We start from the raw sequence: 15,883 nt of genomic DNA on the forward strand, positions 1-15,883 counted from the left end.
CTGTCCGTCCGTCCAATGGTTACCATGGAAATGCCCTTGAGCAAGGCAATGTTACAGTATCTCCAGTCTACATGATGTCAACCCCAAGGTGTGCTTGATTAAAGTAGTCTCTCAGGCCAGACCAACACTACAGAGAGTCTGTACCTCCACACAAGTTCCACACAGGAAAGCTGTCATCTATCATTTCCATTCACAAAAATATATTCCATTAAAATGCTGTTTCTCAGCGTTCCATTTGTACTCTTTCAGAGTTACAGACCCATGAGGTATTAAATCATAATTTTCGCATCCCTAATTTTTTGGGAATTACCATTTCTGCTGAGCAGCAAGCTACGTAGGATTTGACTAATTTAGTATCCAGTAGGACTCATTTCCATGATGCAAAGGTAAAACGAGTTGCAGGGGGAGGCAACACGGAACATCAGCTTTATTTTCTATAGATTTTTGGGTGCTTTCGATGCACAGAATGTTAGGTGTAAGCATTTGTTTTGAATATTGCGTGAGCCAAGTTGGCTCAGCCAACAGAGACTGTATTGAGCACAAACAGCGTTGTTATTCCCAGGGTGTCAAGGACGATTTCCATTTGTGCTGCGTTGACGTTTGAAGGACAACTCAGAGAGATACCTTAGTTCCCCCAGAAGGAAGTCAGCGATTAATCGGTGCTTATTAATGCCCTGGTGTGACCTATTTTGCTTGGCACACGTTATAGAACAGGATGCCGCCCTCGCCCTCAACTTTCACACTGTTGACAAACCGTGTGCACGCGCTCAAATGTACACTCTCAGAGTTACAGGCCTGTAAGGGTCCATTTTGTTCTCCTTGTACACTCTCTGAGTTACAGACCCGTAAGGTTCCAGTTGGTTCTATTTATATATACACCATGAGTTACGGACCTGTAAGGTCCATTTGGTTCCATTTGTACACTCAAGAGTCACAGACCACCTGTAACTCTTAACTATCAATCTTCGTGCTGGGGACCCCTGGGACCCCACCTAAGGACCCCTGGGGGTTTCCGGATCCCACTTTGAGAATCACTGTTCTAAGGAAAGATGAACAATGAAGTATACTGTAGATAGCTGTTTATGTAGCGCTCTCTCTGCCTAGAGCATTGTCTTGCCAAGTACAGTGGAATGTAAAGTACTGTACAGTACTGCATGACTCACTGCCTGTTTCCACACTGCACTGGCTTAACTGTTTTTCCTCAAGAATAATTCAGACGTTAGAATATAATTTATATTCACAGTTGGACAAAAATAACCATTTAAAGTTAAACACATTTGAACGTGTCCCTATTCTGGGGAAACGATGTAGAGAAAGTAAGTAAAGCAGGTCTCCAAGGTTACAGTGTGTCACAATCTCAAACTGACCTTAATCACACTAGCGTCTCTATTCTGGGGTTGACAATTTGGCTATTTAAAATGTTATCCGAAGATATTTGGTGTGAAGGGAAAAAGGAGGGGTGGTAGCATAACTCCCTAAGTGGTTAATGCTAACATCTCGGAGATCAGTTGTTTTAGGCGGGCGACGTGGTCGTTCTAATAGGACTATAACTCACTCGGCTTCAAGCCTCAGTTACACTTCGTTGCATGCCGGTGTTGTGCTCAGTAAATGGCAGGTATACAAGCTCACAACGCGTCACAAATGTGACGCGTCATGAGCTTGTAGATCTGCTATTTACAGCATCCAACACCAGTGTGCAACACAGTATAAAACAGGCTTTTTAAGGGCTCATTATGTATTCCTCCGTCCCTCTCTTCCTTTCCACTCCATAAAGTCCAGTTTGTTGTGTCTCTCTCCTCCGTCTTGCCTGCCCATGCAGGTCAGCGCTGGAGCTGTTCCAAATTCCGCTGTGGAGAGGAGAGGTTGTCCAGTAGCCTCTGCTCCTGTTCTGATGACTGTGTGAAATCAGGTGACTGCTGCGTTAACTACAACAGTGTGTGCAAAGGTAAGCAAGCTGTAACACACACACACATACACGCACGCACACACCGGCCACTGGGTTTCACCACGTCCCCAGTTAACTCCCAGCTAAATGTTTTTACTGTGGCTATTTTTAAACATTCCTGAAACATATTACATATGTTGGGGGGGGGGGCCAAATACATATCAATTTGGGGATTCTTGACTTGGAAAAAGTCTGACAACCACTGCTCAGACTGACAGCCCAACTCCAATGTTTGGCCTATCCTAAATATGGGAATCTGATTGGTTTTACTTTTTATCAAGTCTGAACAGCAAAGAAAAGTAGAAAACACATCGTAACATATTTCTTGTGTGAATCAAATATGAATCACATTTCTACGTGGTTTGAAATTCAAAATCTGATTTGTAAAGATGTGTCTCCGACTCTCCGTCTGTCTGGACATGCAGACACTACGATGGTGTTGCTCACTGAACAATGTGAGGTGGTTGTGACGACGGTGTGTGTTTTTATGTTACCACAGCAACAATACAGAGATGATGTAAATGTCTCTGTCTGGTCTGCTTCCTGGACTACACGCTTCCTGAATTCCTGTACGATGACCTTTGTGACGCAACCCGTCAGATGATCCACTTTTCCAACATCACGTGTTTACTGACAGTCGTAGAAACTAGTGAAGATGATTTTATATGATATATTTTTTTGTCTATACATGAGAGTCCACATGCTGTGAATCTGATTTAAAAGCTGCAACTTCAACATTTTCAACGAGCAAAACTGCATTTGTATTGTAGTTTATGTTAATTCAATATGCAGTGGTTGGAGGTGGTGTCCCTACTCTTCCATTGAGACATTTAGGGCTCCAATTTCATTGCCGCCATTACCCGAGACGCGGCCCGCTATTCAGCCGCTGCCCGAAAATTACGAATATAGGAACTTGCTCTGTCCCTTAATAGTATTTTGGTCAAGCGTCACGTGGTATCTTTTTTTGCTGACACCGGTATTTGCGCCTAGAGGTGTGGTCATGGGCGTGTTGGCACGCTTTCCCCTAAATTGCTATTTTGGTCACACATTTAGAAAGGCGGATAGTGGAGTTTAAAACCACCCCTAACTTATACCCGTAAGCCGTGCCAAATTAGTTTGGTAGAGCGGCGTGCGCTGCGCGCTTGCATGGAGATGTCCTTGGAGTAAGGCTGCGTCATCTCTCCTTATTCTCCTATACCCATCTTTTTGTAATTTTCCTATAATCAGCAGAAGTGAGTGCCTGCCACTTCCTTGTGTCCATTGTGTTTATAATTGTATAGTCAAAGACGTTATTTGGCTTGTGCCAGGCATTGTGTGGCGTGCGCGATTCCACGCATTTGTTCATTCAGTTTCATCATCCCATAGCGCAGCAAATGTAGTTTAATCCAATTGACCGACCTTTCCTTTTCGCTTGATACCGTTTCGTAGAGACGGCCTACACGCACGATCTACAGTATATACCAAATGAAAGCCCGAAATTCGTAGTTTACATAGTACTTTGACTTTTAAAAATGAGCTAAATGAGCTAAAGAACGGCACGGGGGGGGGGGGTCCATCAAGACATACAACTGAGTGCGGTATTAACTGTAGATTTAGATTAATTAATTTAATTTAGATTTTGACATCATACATGTTTTTTTTATCTCCTAGCTGCTAAGTAATTAGTGGGACTTCAACAGTTCCAACCCACCTTACTTGATGCCACGATGATAATAACAACACAAACTTTGTTCATATGTGTAGGTATTATGTGTATTGTAGCCATTTATCAATGAGAAACATAACACAGCACACAGGAAAATGATAAACTTGCATGATGCTACTGTACTCCTGACCTGCTTTCATTCAACTTTTCTCTTTCAGTTGGAGGGAAAAGCTGGTTAGAGGAGCCGTGTGAAGACATTGAACAGCCACAATGTCCACCTGGGTAATCTAATGTTTTATTTCTATTTCTATTGGGACTTATTAAAATTACATTAACACCTCTTGTACTTTAGTATTGTCAGCGTGACCGCATTATCTTTTGCCAAGTGACACTGACGCATTACCGACTATAAAATATGATGATCAAGGGCTTCTCGGTCGATCACGGAACAATTTTAAAACCATCATTCAAATAAACACGGATGTTTGCTTGCACTGCCTGGCAGCATATTCGTGTAACCAGGAGAAAGTAAAGGAAGAGACCTTTGTAAGGTGTTAAGTGTCTTGCTGAGGGAAACTGTGACAAATAGACAGGAGTTCGGGAGGAAAACAGGCTGCCAGTGCCTGCCACCTTCTAATCGATTTGTCAATTTAATCAACACATGTGTAAAATAGTTTGTTGTTCCATCATGCAACATAGAGTACAACAGATGTGTCGTGCTCATTCATATTTCATGAAATAATTAAATTGACGTGGGAAAAAAGCATATAAATACTAATTCTTAAAAGTCTTGGTCGGCTAAAACTGAATGATTAATAATAATAATCTTTATTGTCCCGGAGGATATTCTTCACAGTCTGTTCAAACACCCACATCAAAAACAACACAGAGCACATAACACCAAGACAATACAAAAACATGAGGTCCCCACAGTATACAGAACCATCCTATCGGCGGGGCAGTTTGTTTAATGCCGCGATGGCTGAGGGAACAAAACAAAAACTGACTTTTTTCCAAGGCAAGGTTCTGTATCTTTTTCCAGATGGCATGATGGCAGGTTAAAAAATCACACCTGTGTGAAGTGAGTGGTGCAACTCTGTGTGGGGGTCGGCGGGGGGGGGGGGGGAGGAATCGGGTGTGATACAGCGAATGAAAGCAAACTTTCCAATGATTATGGAGAAAGGTTGAAACATTTTATTGAAACATTTAAAAACAGAAATCTGTCATGGGGGTCACGGGCCCAAAATATTTTTGTTGGGCAAATGCATTCATCTGGGGTTCCTTGACATGGCAGTGTCACTGTGTGAGGATCACTGGTTTAAACAACATTAGGAGAAAAGCCCAAATAAGCACTTTAGAAACAAGAAAAGCAACCACAACTACCAATATTTACAAGCAACTTTACAGAAAAAGAAGCCCAAAGTCGCTTATAATAAACATACATGGCAACACTGCTGAGCAGCGCATAGATCGCTCTTGTGTCAAATCAAACATTGCTTTTTGCATTTAAGAGGTGGTCACAGACCCAGGTTTAATCGGTATGCGCTGACTCTTTTTAGGTCAAGGGGCTTAATAGCATATAGCGCAAAGCAAATATAATTAACATATGGACACTCCCCCAATGCTAAAATATGCAGGAAAGTTGTATGCCATTATGTGTGTGCGTTCAGCAAGTCTTGCTTAATATGAAAGGGCGCTTAACGAGGTCACGGTTTGAGCAAATTCAACAATACCACCTGTTTTTCCCACCAACTTAATGCGGCCCATGATGTCTCCACCTACTGTAGAATGGAAAGATAATTATGTTTTTCATCACGTCAGATGGAAAATATGTTCTGCAACAGCTGCAGATGAGACATTAAATAAACACAAAAAGGGAACTTAGACTAAGAGCGACATTTTCAGACAAACCACAGATCCTTTAAGAACACTTTAACAGTGACAGTGGACTGAAATATAGAAAGAAGGAACTGAAATCTCAAGCATCTGTATATTTATTTATATGAAGTGCTGTCATCAGTGTTTTAAGCACTTTAGTCTTATCTACCGGTACTTTGCTGTATGGCGAAGATGGCTGATCTACAAGCTCACAAGTCACAACACGTAGCATCATGATCGTGCGATGTAATCTGCTATATATTTTTTTGTTGTTGTTTGGAATCTCCATCTGTAACAACATGCCCAAAATAGGGACTCGAGGTTCAAAGTGGTCAAAACTCTCATAAAGTGTTATTGCACCATTGCCTGGTGTGCTTAACACTTTTCTCAGAAGGTTGCTTGCCTATCTTAACCGTTGACTTATTATAGCTGCCTATAATTAGGCGTAGAAGCGATGGTTTCACTATGCTGTGCAGATTCACATTGGTTGCTTGTTGTTCACATGCTTTTAGTTTGATTTGATTGGTATATTGATTCACTTTATGTTTAACATGTTGTTTTAGATAGCATATTGATACTAAGCTTACCTGGTATCCTATTGTCTTTGAGGCACTACATTTTTCTCCCTGCACTTATGTGTGCAAGGCTCCCACGGTAATGAAATTCCTGTAAATATTCTGAAATTGGTAAAAGTCTTCCGGGCCTGGAAAACAATGACAATGCACTGACAATCTAATCTACTGAACTGCCAATGGCGGGACATGTGGAGATTTCAAACGGCACATCTGTACTTTCGAATCCGCAAAACACAGCGAAAAATCACACACCAGTGAGCAACCACATTTACTGTAGATCTCGTCGTGGCTCACACTGGTGCCTAACCCCTGCTGTAAGCTCGGGACAAAAACAGAGTGGCATATTGTGTCTTCTTCGGTCTGATGGCCTTGGCTGTATTTGTGTCGTGTTAGCTCTTTAAATGTGAAAGAAAAACAGAAACAGCCCACATACATTAGTCTGGGGTTTTCATCATTGTGTTTAGCTTAGCTGGAAGACACGGTCTCCGTGCAAAGTTAATGGTGCTGAGTTAAGTGTAATGTGCACGTGAAGGGGAGTGGCGTATGTGCTATGTGCGTGTGTGCGGGTACTTGAGTTACTATACATGTGAGGGCCAAATGTGCCCACTGCAGCCCGCAAGTGTAGTGGAATTTGAGAAATAGACAATTGTCTTGGTTCTCTGTTTTTATCCTAAAAAAGATTTGGGGAGCGATTTGAGTTTGTACATTGGCGTGTGTGAAGATACAACTCTGACTCCAAATGGCCCGTGTGTGTGTGTGTGTGTGTGTGTCTCTCCTTTAAGAGGAAGGGTGTATCCCCAGACTCAGTCTGGAAAAGCAAATGTATGGTTTCTCTTGAAGCTATTTTTGGCCTTAGCTCTTTACACATCTTTGAACTAATGAATGTTGTCTGTGCTTTGTTTAATTTCACTGTATTATGTTAATGACTGACGTCACTTATTCAGTGTCTGTGTTTTATTGGCAGTGCTTCATTGGCAGTAACTTCAGTTAAATCTTCCTATTTCTTTTTATGCACGCCTCGCTTTTACAGACTGAAAAGCAAGTCTTGTGGGACAGTCTCTTATTTAACCTCTTTCCGCATTTATTTATTTTTAATGACAATTAATTGCACCTTACAAATCGAGCAGTACAACTTAACTTAATGTAACGTTATGAGAGCTCTGTAGAAACATGACTGTAATATGTATCCAATGTCTATGAAAACCATGGCATTTTGATAACTTTATGACTAAAACCACAGATGCAGCCGGAATAGCATCTGTAACCTTTAACTGCGGCAAGTGGGCGGTCGGCGACATAATGTGCAAAGCGTTTTTGCTGCATTTTGGCCATGAAAGGGGAAGGGAAAATGCGTGTATATTCGGGGGAAACGGAGAGATCTGTTTGAACCGTGCGAGACCTTTGATTCATCTCTGCCGTGGTTCCCTTCCTCTCCGGGTCCATGCGTGCGCGTGGGTGGCGTGACGCGTCTTGGCTTTCCTCCGGTCAAAGAGACGCTTTGTGTCCGCTACACAACACGGACTACTGTAGCACGCTGTCACGTTATACCGTCTGAACTTCAGCCAAAGATAGACTCGTGTGGTGTCGAGAGATGAGCTATTTGATTTCACTTTCCCTCAGCCTGTGCACATTGACCACTTTAGCCCTCTATACGTCCTTAATTGACCGGGGTCCTCGAGTACTTTCATTGATAGATTGAATACTTTTATATTGAAATTGTGCTTTTATTTATATTAACGTCCATTATACAGTACTCAATACAATACATGCAATACAATATCATTAAAAGCTCAGCATATACTGTAGCGGCAAACTGTATATTTACAGAAAAGGGAGGGGTAGTGACGTTGGGGGGCAGAGGATTGTACTATACCACGGTGTTCTATTAAGCCCTATTGCATTTTAGGCCATCCATTCTTTCAGGTTAGTTTTGAGTTTGGGTAGGGAGTCGACATCTTTAATGGCTTTAGGTGAGGCGTTCCACATTTTGGTGGCAGGCTGGCAGCATTGTATTTCGGGGGAATGAGGTCAGATCATCTCTACTCGTGTTATGACCATGGGCATCACTCTCTGGAGAAGTAGTTTGACTACTTGGTAACTGGGCACTGTTCCCCTGAGTAAGACCAGACGCAAAGATGCTGCACTCTGGCCTCTTTTGAACCGGTTCAGTTCTTTTTTCCCACCTAATATTGAACCAGTTCAGAGTGTTTCCACTGACAATGGTTCAGAACCCTAAAAGTTGTTTTGGAACTGTAACCAAAAAATGGCAGCCGGTTCTGTCAAAGCACCAAGGTTCCAATTAATCTAGTTAACCTACGGAACCAGTACTGGAACCAAAGTTATTTTGGTGGAAAAGGGGCCTGAGTGGCTGAGTCTCCTGTCTTGAGCCAACACAGACACTAAAAGTGAGCTTTGATTGGGGTGACTTCTAGTAGCAGTCTTTTGAGTTTATTTTGAGAGGTCTTTGTAGACATTGAATGAGGGCTCCAGCTTAAAGTCCTCCGTGCACTGTTGTTGATAAGAGAAGAGCTTCTGCCCTGTGTTCTTTGGTTCAGTGTCAATTTTTTCACAATATTTCGATTTAGTCTTTTGAATAACACCATTTAGTTGACTTAGTCCTTAGTCTTAGTCTTAATGCAATGTTAATTTTGCCAGAAATGATTTAGTCTTAGTCTTTTGAATAACACATAATTTAGTCGACTTAGTCTTCAGTCTTAGTCAACAAAATTAACATTGCTTTGGTTGACATTCACCATAACTTTTGTTGACATTTTTTGCCACTTTTGTTATCCAAAATGCAACCCAAATGGGTAACCTCTACTTTGCTTGTGATTACATTGTCAAATTTGTCACCAACTCTGCCCATGAAGTCTGAGGACTTGTCTGTGGACCCAAAGTGAATGGATTCAGTTTTTTCCCAGGTGTAATGACAGTACAGACTATACAGAGCTACGTTTGTGATCTCAGAGCTGAGGGCGTTTTCAATCTGAAATTTGTTCTTGACTATATACTCTATATAGTATATACTGTATATTCCATATACACTTTTTTTAGGCCATGTGGGCCTGCAAAGGCCAATTTCATTGGCTGAGCACGGAATGAGATGTATGAATATGTATGATGATAAGAGCGCCCCTCACTTCACACGAGTGTGTTTTTTTTAAATTAAATTACGGTACTGTAACACTCTACTTGATCCATACTAAAGCACATTAAAAGTAGCAGTTCCACAAGCTCGTAGATCTGCTATATGAGGTAGAGACTGTATATTAAAACACGTTCAGCGCCCCCTGGTGTTCATCATTTTTAATTGGTGAATAAACATTTAAAGGTTTTAGAAGGCAGTCTAAGACCCATATTATTGTTAATGTTATCTTTTCACCCCCAAGGTTTTCCAAGTCCCCTCTGATCTTGGTATCCATGGACGGCTTCAGGGCAGGATATCTGAAAGCCTACGGCTCCCTCCTGCCAGTCATCAGCAAGTTACGTAAGTATCAGAGAGGAATGCCATCCTAATGTACGACACATCCTAATTGTCCAAGCATTGTCCATTTATGGAATGCATTTCCAGTGGTAACGAAGTACATTTACTTGTACTGTACTTCAGTTCAATTTGGGCGTATTTGTTTTTACTTTACAATTTGTTGTATACATTTCCAATTTGAGTATTTAAGCGCCCCCTCCAGAGCTACTTCCGGTTGTGTCGCTTTTGTGTCCCCATAGAGTTATACTGTGTTCCTCCGTCGGACTAAATCTGAGCCTAAAACAACCACTAGAGTCTCATTTTACCGCTTTCCTTGCAACAACAAAGCTACTGGTCTCCCAAATCTGGCTGTGACAGGCCATCTGCCCCACACTGGATACTATCACCATTTTATTTCATTGTGTCAACTAAATCCTCCATTAGAGATCGTATTAAATGCAAACTAGATTCAACGTACTCAACCATGCACACATTCCAAAGTTTCCCCCCGAAATATTGTACTAAGCAAATGGACTGTTACCACCTTCAATAACAATGATAATAATAATAGTCTTTATTGTCTCCTCATCATATATTTTCTTTGTCATGGACACTTATATAATAAACATTAACAACAATAATGAACATTAATAATTCTACTCGAGTTGGAAGCATTAAGACCCATTTTAACTCTCAATGGCTTCCTTTCTGAAAAATTACGTTATTGTAAAAGCAATCGATGTGAGCTTGCAATCGCAAGCAATCTCATTGTGAGCTATTTTCAAAAGATATTTAATACATTTTGAAAACTTGAAATGAGACATTCTGCAGAATGAGTACTTTTACTTTTGGTAATTTAAGTACATTTTGATGCCAATACTTTCACTTTATTTGCAATATTTCTATATTGCAGTATTGATACGTTTGCTAAGTAAATAATGTGAGTACTTTTGTTTCCTACCACTGTGTATTTCAGGGAACTGTGGTACGACAGCCCCTTACATGAGGCCTGCTTACCCCACAAAGACCTTCCCTAATCATTACACCCTCGTGACGGTACGTCTGACATCACTTTCCAGCAGTGTTGATTTCGTCGACTAAAATATGACGAAAAATGTTTGTTGACTACCTTTTTTAAGTGACAAGAACTAAATAAAAACTAAGCAATGTTGACTAAAACTATTACTAAATATACTGGCAAATTTCGGCAACATAGAAAAACTAGACTAAAATGAGCTGGTAGATTGGCTTTGTGTGTATGAGAGAATGTAATGCACAATCTATGTACAGTAAGGCGCTTTGGATAAAATTGCTATATAAAATGCACCATTTTTTGGCTTTTGAGCATGCAACCAAGTGTAAAATCTGCCATCAACATGCATTTTTGTCAACAAAATCAATAAAATTAGACTAACACTACAACATTTCAGGTGACTAAAACTAAATTAAATTATACTCAAAAGACTATGACTAAACTAAATCATAATTTGCTCTCAAAATCAACACTGCTTCCCAGTCAGAATCAACTTTATATTCACTCTTGTCTGAAATTATGTTTTTGTGCTCTCAACATTGCAGTTATACAGTAGGCAGAGTTAGAATAAGGAAGAGAGAATATAGAAGAAAGGAACAAGTCAAGTAGCGGGATGGTGCAATCAAATGAAACAAATACATTGTCAAATATACTACGTACATGAGATGTTTTAAAAATAGCAATGGACAGATGGCATTATGGAAAGCAGAAGTGCTTCTTGTGCAGGTTGAAAACATCATAACGCACATCTTAAACATAGCAGCAGGTCTATAAAATCACAGTTGCATGTGCTCTCAACCTGTGGGCCAGGGCCGACTTGTGGGCTGAAGATATTGCAAGTGGGCCCCCAAATAATTAAGATTGGATTTTAAAGATGAAATTAGAATTGATTGATCATTCAGATAAATAAATAAATGCACAAGGCCCACCCATCAGACCACTTAACACAATGTGCTCAGATCGGTCAGAAAAGGTTGAGAACCACTGGTTTAAGTGACAGTCAAAGACAAATGTAGCATTATTGAGCGTTCCTCTCCTGCGTTAATTCAATTGTAACTTGTAAGTATAATATGTACATACTACCAGTGTTGGTGCTGCAGCAGAGAATGCAGAGATAGTCCTGTATACTGTATACTGGTTCATATACCCGAGTGGCAGACAGTGGTGGTATTACAACATGGCGACAGGGCTCAGCCCTTGTTCAGCAGTCAGTCAGCCATCAGTCAGGTCAGTCTAGGTCAAACGGTATTGGTTACACACGGGAGTCTGTGCAGTTGTTTATCTGAAGTTGCCAGTGCGGTTCTTCAGTTCTGCTGTGCCCATATTTTCCATTCCATAAACGCTAGGCTCTCAGGTGTTTGCCAAGGCGTCTTATTGCAGTCTTTGTCGCTTGATTATAACATAGAGGCTGCTGTTGTGGCCTAATGGCTGACACGTGTTCCTGAGCAGCCCAGGTGATTGTACAGTACCTCTATCTGCTGCTTGAACATGTGCCTTTAATTAAAGCAATTAGCTACCGCAGTTTTCTTTCAACATAAGCTGGGTAATCCTGTGGCTGCCACATATCTAACACACTGAGAAGATAAAAGGTTTAATAATAAGCCTTTGTTAGTCAATTGACACTGTCTAGCTGCCGTTGTCGGTGTGTATACAACACCTTCACTTTGTGTGTGTGTGTGTGTGTGTGTGTGTGTGTGTGTGTGTGTGCTGCTCTGTGTAGGGTTTATATCCAGAGTCTCATGGGATCGTGGACAACAAGATGTACGACGTGACTCGGGACGCCTGGTTCAGCCTGAAAAATGAAGAGAAGTTCAACCCAAAGTGGTACCAGGGGGAGCCTGTAAGATCACACACTCATCAAGACCGCACTGTTGCTTAAAATTCTGCTTCATTGTCACGTCACACGTTTAACACGGGTGTAAAAGAGTGAATGCTAGACCGATTTGCAATTGGGAAATATAGTCATGAGAAAAGAGAAATGAGCACAGGCAAAGTCGGATAACAGGCACCGACAATTTCAAATATATTGTGCGTGCTAAAAAAAGAAATATTAGGCCGGATATCAGTTTCTTGTGTAAATGAGAGACACCACTTAGCAGCAGATGGAGTATATAGCAGCAGTCCTAAAATAACAGGATTATCTTGTGCAAATGAGAGACAACAGTAGCAGCAGATATCAGATATCGGTTTATACATAGTGATAGTACCCGTGCAGAAATAGTGGAAGTGTATTCATAGTCATCTATTATAAATAAAACAATGATCCCTGTATGAAGGCCTGTGTCACCAAGACTGCCATGGTGACAACCAGGGCTTAGTGCTCTGCCACCATGTTGAAAGCCTGGCGATTGACAGGTGTAAACTGTTAAAGTTGTGCAAAACAGGGGTGAACAGGTGACGCAGGGGTAAAGTTCCTGCCCAGCACCTCCAGCTTATCCGGGCACACCAAAAACAGGGTGTGTGTGTTCAGCAGGGAGCAGAACTGGGAGGGATAAGCACATTAAAGTGTAACATGCTATTCCGTGCTATCAGTGTAGTCATGTCTGCTTATTAAGCGACTTTGGGCTTGTTTTTCTGTAAAGTTGCAGGTTGCGTTTTCTGGGGGGGGGAGTCAGTTTGTAAAGGAGTCAGTTAAGGTTGCATCTAGTACGGATGCTTCCTGGGTATGCCCATAGTGAGGTCCTTGGGGCACGTCCCACTGGGAAGAGTGGGGGCCATCATATCTCCATGATGGCCTTGGAATACCTCAGGATACCTCAAGTATGGAAGGGCTAATTTGGCACAGGAAAGGGAAGTCTGGAACTCTGTTAACCCTGCCACCCGACTCCAGATAAGCAGATGAAGATTTAATTCCACAGGAAATCTGCGAGTCACGGACGCCACCGGGTGTGTTTGAGAGTGAGTGAGTGTTAGTGAGTGTGTGCGTAATAGCTGATCTACAAGCTCTCAACACGTCGTAGCGTGCGTGTGCGCGCGAGAGCACATGCTTGCAGCTTTGTCCCCCTACATCGAAGCGGTGTGCATATGGAACGTGGAAAGTTTAGAGGTGTATTTTCTTATTGGATACATACAGTAGCCCTATGTAACTCCTGTAGACTGTGAAGATTTCAGTGCCAATCTGACAAGAACAGAGTGAGGTAATCGGAGAACGCTGTGTGTGCCAGGGCTCGTGGGACTGCTGCGCTCGCAGGCGTCCTTTTCCTTAGGTGTGAGGAAGGAGAGAGAAAAGGAGAGGGAGTTGTTGTTAAACGTTGATGGATTGAGATGTGAGTGAGGCCTTCCACACCGATTAATCCTTGTCCGACATCTCTCCTCTTGTGTTTTTGGCTTGTTATCAGCATTTAGACTTGTACAGTAGGTTCCATATGCACGCCGCTTCTTTTATTTTCTCTGGTGCTGAAAGCACCTACAGTATAGTTTGCTTATAGGGAGGGATTTGAAGGGTGAAGGATGAATTGACATAATGACTAAATTGGGTAGGGGCGAAATAAGTGGTGCAAACAGCTGTTCAGTAAAATGTTAGTATTGTGCTTGACCTCTCAATGCAGCAGTGAGACATTGTTTGTGGGGCGGCAGTACTAGTGGCCGGTAGAGCAGCCAGATGGGAACTGTGAGGTTACCAGTTCGAACCCGGTGTGTGTGTGTGTGTGTGTGTGTGTGTGTTGCACAAGGCGCTTTGGATAACAAGTCTTTGCAAGTTAGAAAGTGACGATGCATAATATATTGTCGGCCAGAAAACCTTGTATCACTTCTTATTTCATCCATTATGTTTAAATGAAAGCCCTATTTTACACTACAGTCATATCCGACAGTATCACACAACGTGTGAAAGTGGTTAAATGCGTCTGTGGGTTTTATAAATATTTAACTACTAAAAAGTATTAACGATTGTGAATAAATAATAACTCCATTAGAACACAGGTTATTTTCTCTCAAGTAATGGATTTGGACATACTAGGTCTCCACCCAACATCGACGGTATCCTATTTGTTCTTTTTATTCCCCCCGTCTTCGTGGCGTGAAACAAACTCTCTGCAACGTTCGCAACACGCCAACGGCCACGGGGAGAACCCGCGGCTTGACACACGGGACAAGTCACAAGTTTGAGAGATAAATGATGAATTATACTGTCGGCGGGGGGAAACGGTAGTTATTGTGCTCTGATCATGTAGTCCTGCACGCTGTAATTTGCTCTCTATGAACGGCGGGAGACACTTGTTCCGTTGACAGCGATGCAGCCTCGTCCATGACTATCCCAGCAAACAGAGCAGGGCCTCTGGGTGTAATTACGGATTGGGGCTTGTGCAAGATGACAGCCTGCGAGGGCTGCGGCTTTGTGCTTGTTTAGACACTCTGTGGTTTTTACATTTGAGTCAGAGAGAGGCCTCTTAAATCTCATTCTTCAACTCTGTGACAGCCCCCCGAGCCCCACGTTCCTCACTGACTGACATACCGCTTTCTCAGGAGACTTTTGATATCCCTCCCCTCTGGTCTGGTCGTTCATTTTTATGTTTTATCCCTTCTTATGGTCGGACTGAAATGTAAAAATACATGCATTTCGCTTTGGAAAATGTATAGAATGTCTGATTTCCTGTTTGATTATATCACAATTTAACTACCGGTATTTAATAAAAAATTATATAAATGTTAACCATATTAACCCAGCGTCCCTATTTTAGGGCAAAACTTTTCTGTCACAGTGTTTGTGAGCTTGTAGATCTGCTGTTGTTCCCATTTGTCATACGACAATGTACTAGTGTACAGTACAGTATACACAGTGTAGGGCTTTAGTGGTTATTCAGACCAAGAATACACACCATTTTGGAACTACCCTTCCATCACATGCTGATACACTCCGGAATAAAACATAATACTTGTACGCAGACTTGACTGCATGTGAGTCTGTGACTTAAACTGTAATGGATTAACCATATGTGACACAGGCCAGCACTTTGGTCCTCAACTCGATTTTTACAGATTACAGATTATTACAGATTATTAAAGTACAGAATGTAAGCTTTCATATGATGTATCATTCAATGAAATTGGACAATAATTGAAGGAGATATGACCATCTAAAACTTGTTGAAACGGATAAAAGATACAGATGCAAAGTAGAGAAATTTCCCTTCAAAGATTCTTCAGATTTTAGCACCTCTGGAATGGGTGTGACAATAGATGCTTGTCCACACCCCTAATGTCTTGCATAATCACTCCCCCACCCACTAATCACTCCCCCACTAGGTTACCTGTCAATGACAGTTGAGTGGACACACTGTTTTACTTGAGTTAAAGTAAAGAAATGTAGTACTAAGTTGTTTAGTGTATGTTTTGTAATAATACA

General features: G+C 41.6%; 1 protein-coding gene across 1 annotated transcript in view; it reads left to right on the forward strand.

Annotated features, from left to right (window-relative positions):
- The window catches only part of enpp1 (ectonucleotide pyrophosphatase/phosphodiesterase 1), a 61,485-nt gene that overhangs the window by 11,435 nt on the left and 34,167 nt on the right, over positions 1-15,883 (forward strand). Inside the window, exons 4-8 of the mRNA XM_080790525.1 lie at positions 1,820-1,945; positions 3,809-3,872; positions 9,433-9,530; positions 10,483-10,562; positions 12,260-12,379. Coding sequence (XP_080646651.1) covers positions 1,820-1,945; positions 3,809-3,872; positions 9,433-9,530; positions 10,483-10,562; positions 12,260-12,379 — 488 coding nt within the window. The remainder of the gene's footprint in view (positions 1-1,819; positions 1,946-3,808; positions 3,873-9,432; positions 9,531-10,482; positions 10,563-12,259; positions 12,380-15,883) is intronic.

Source organism: Protomyctophum bolini (assembly GCF_963924005.1).
Source record: "Protomyctophum bolini genome assembly, chromosome: 19".
Classification (NCBI taxonomy): Eukaryota; Metazoa; Chordata; class Actinopteri; order Myctophiformes; family Myctophidae; genus Protomyctophum; species Protomyctophum bolini.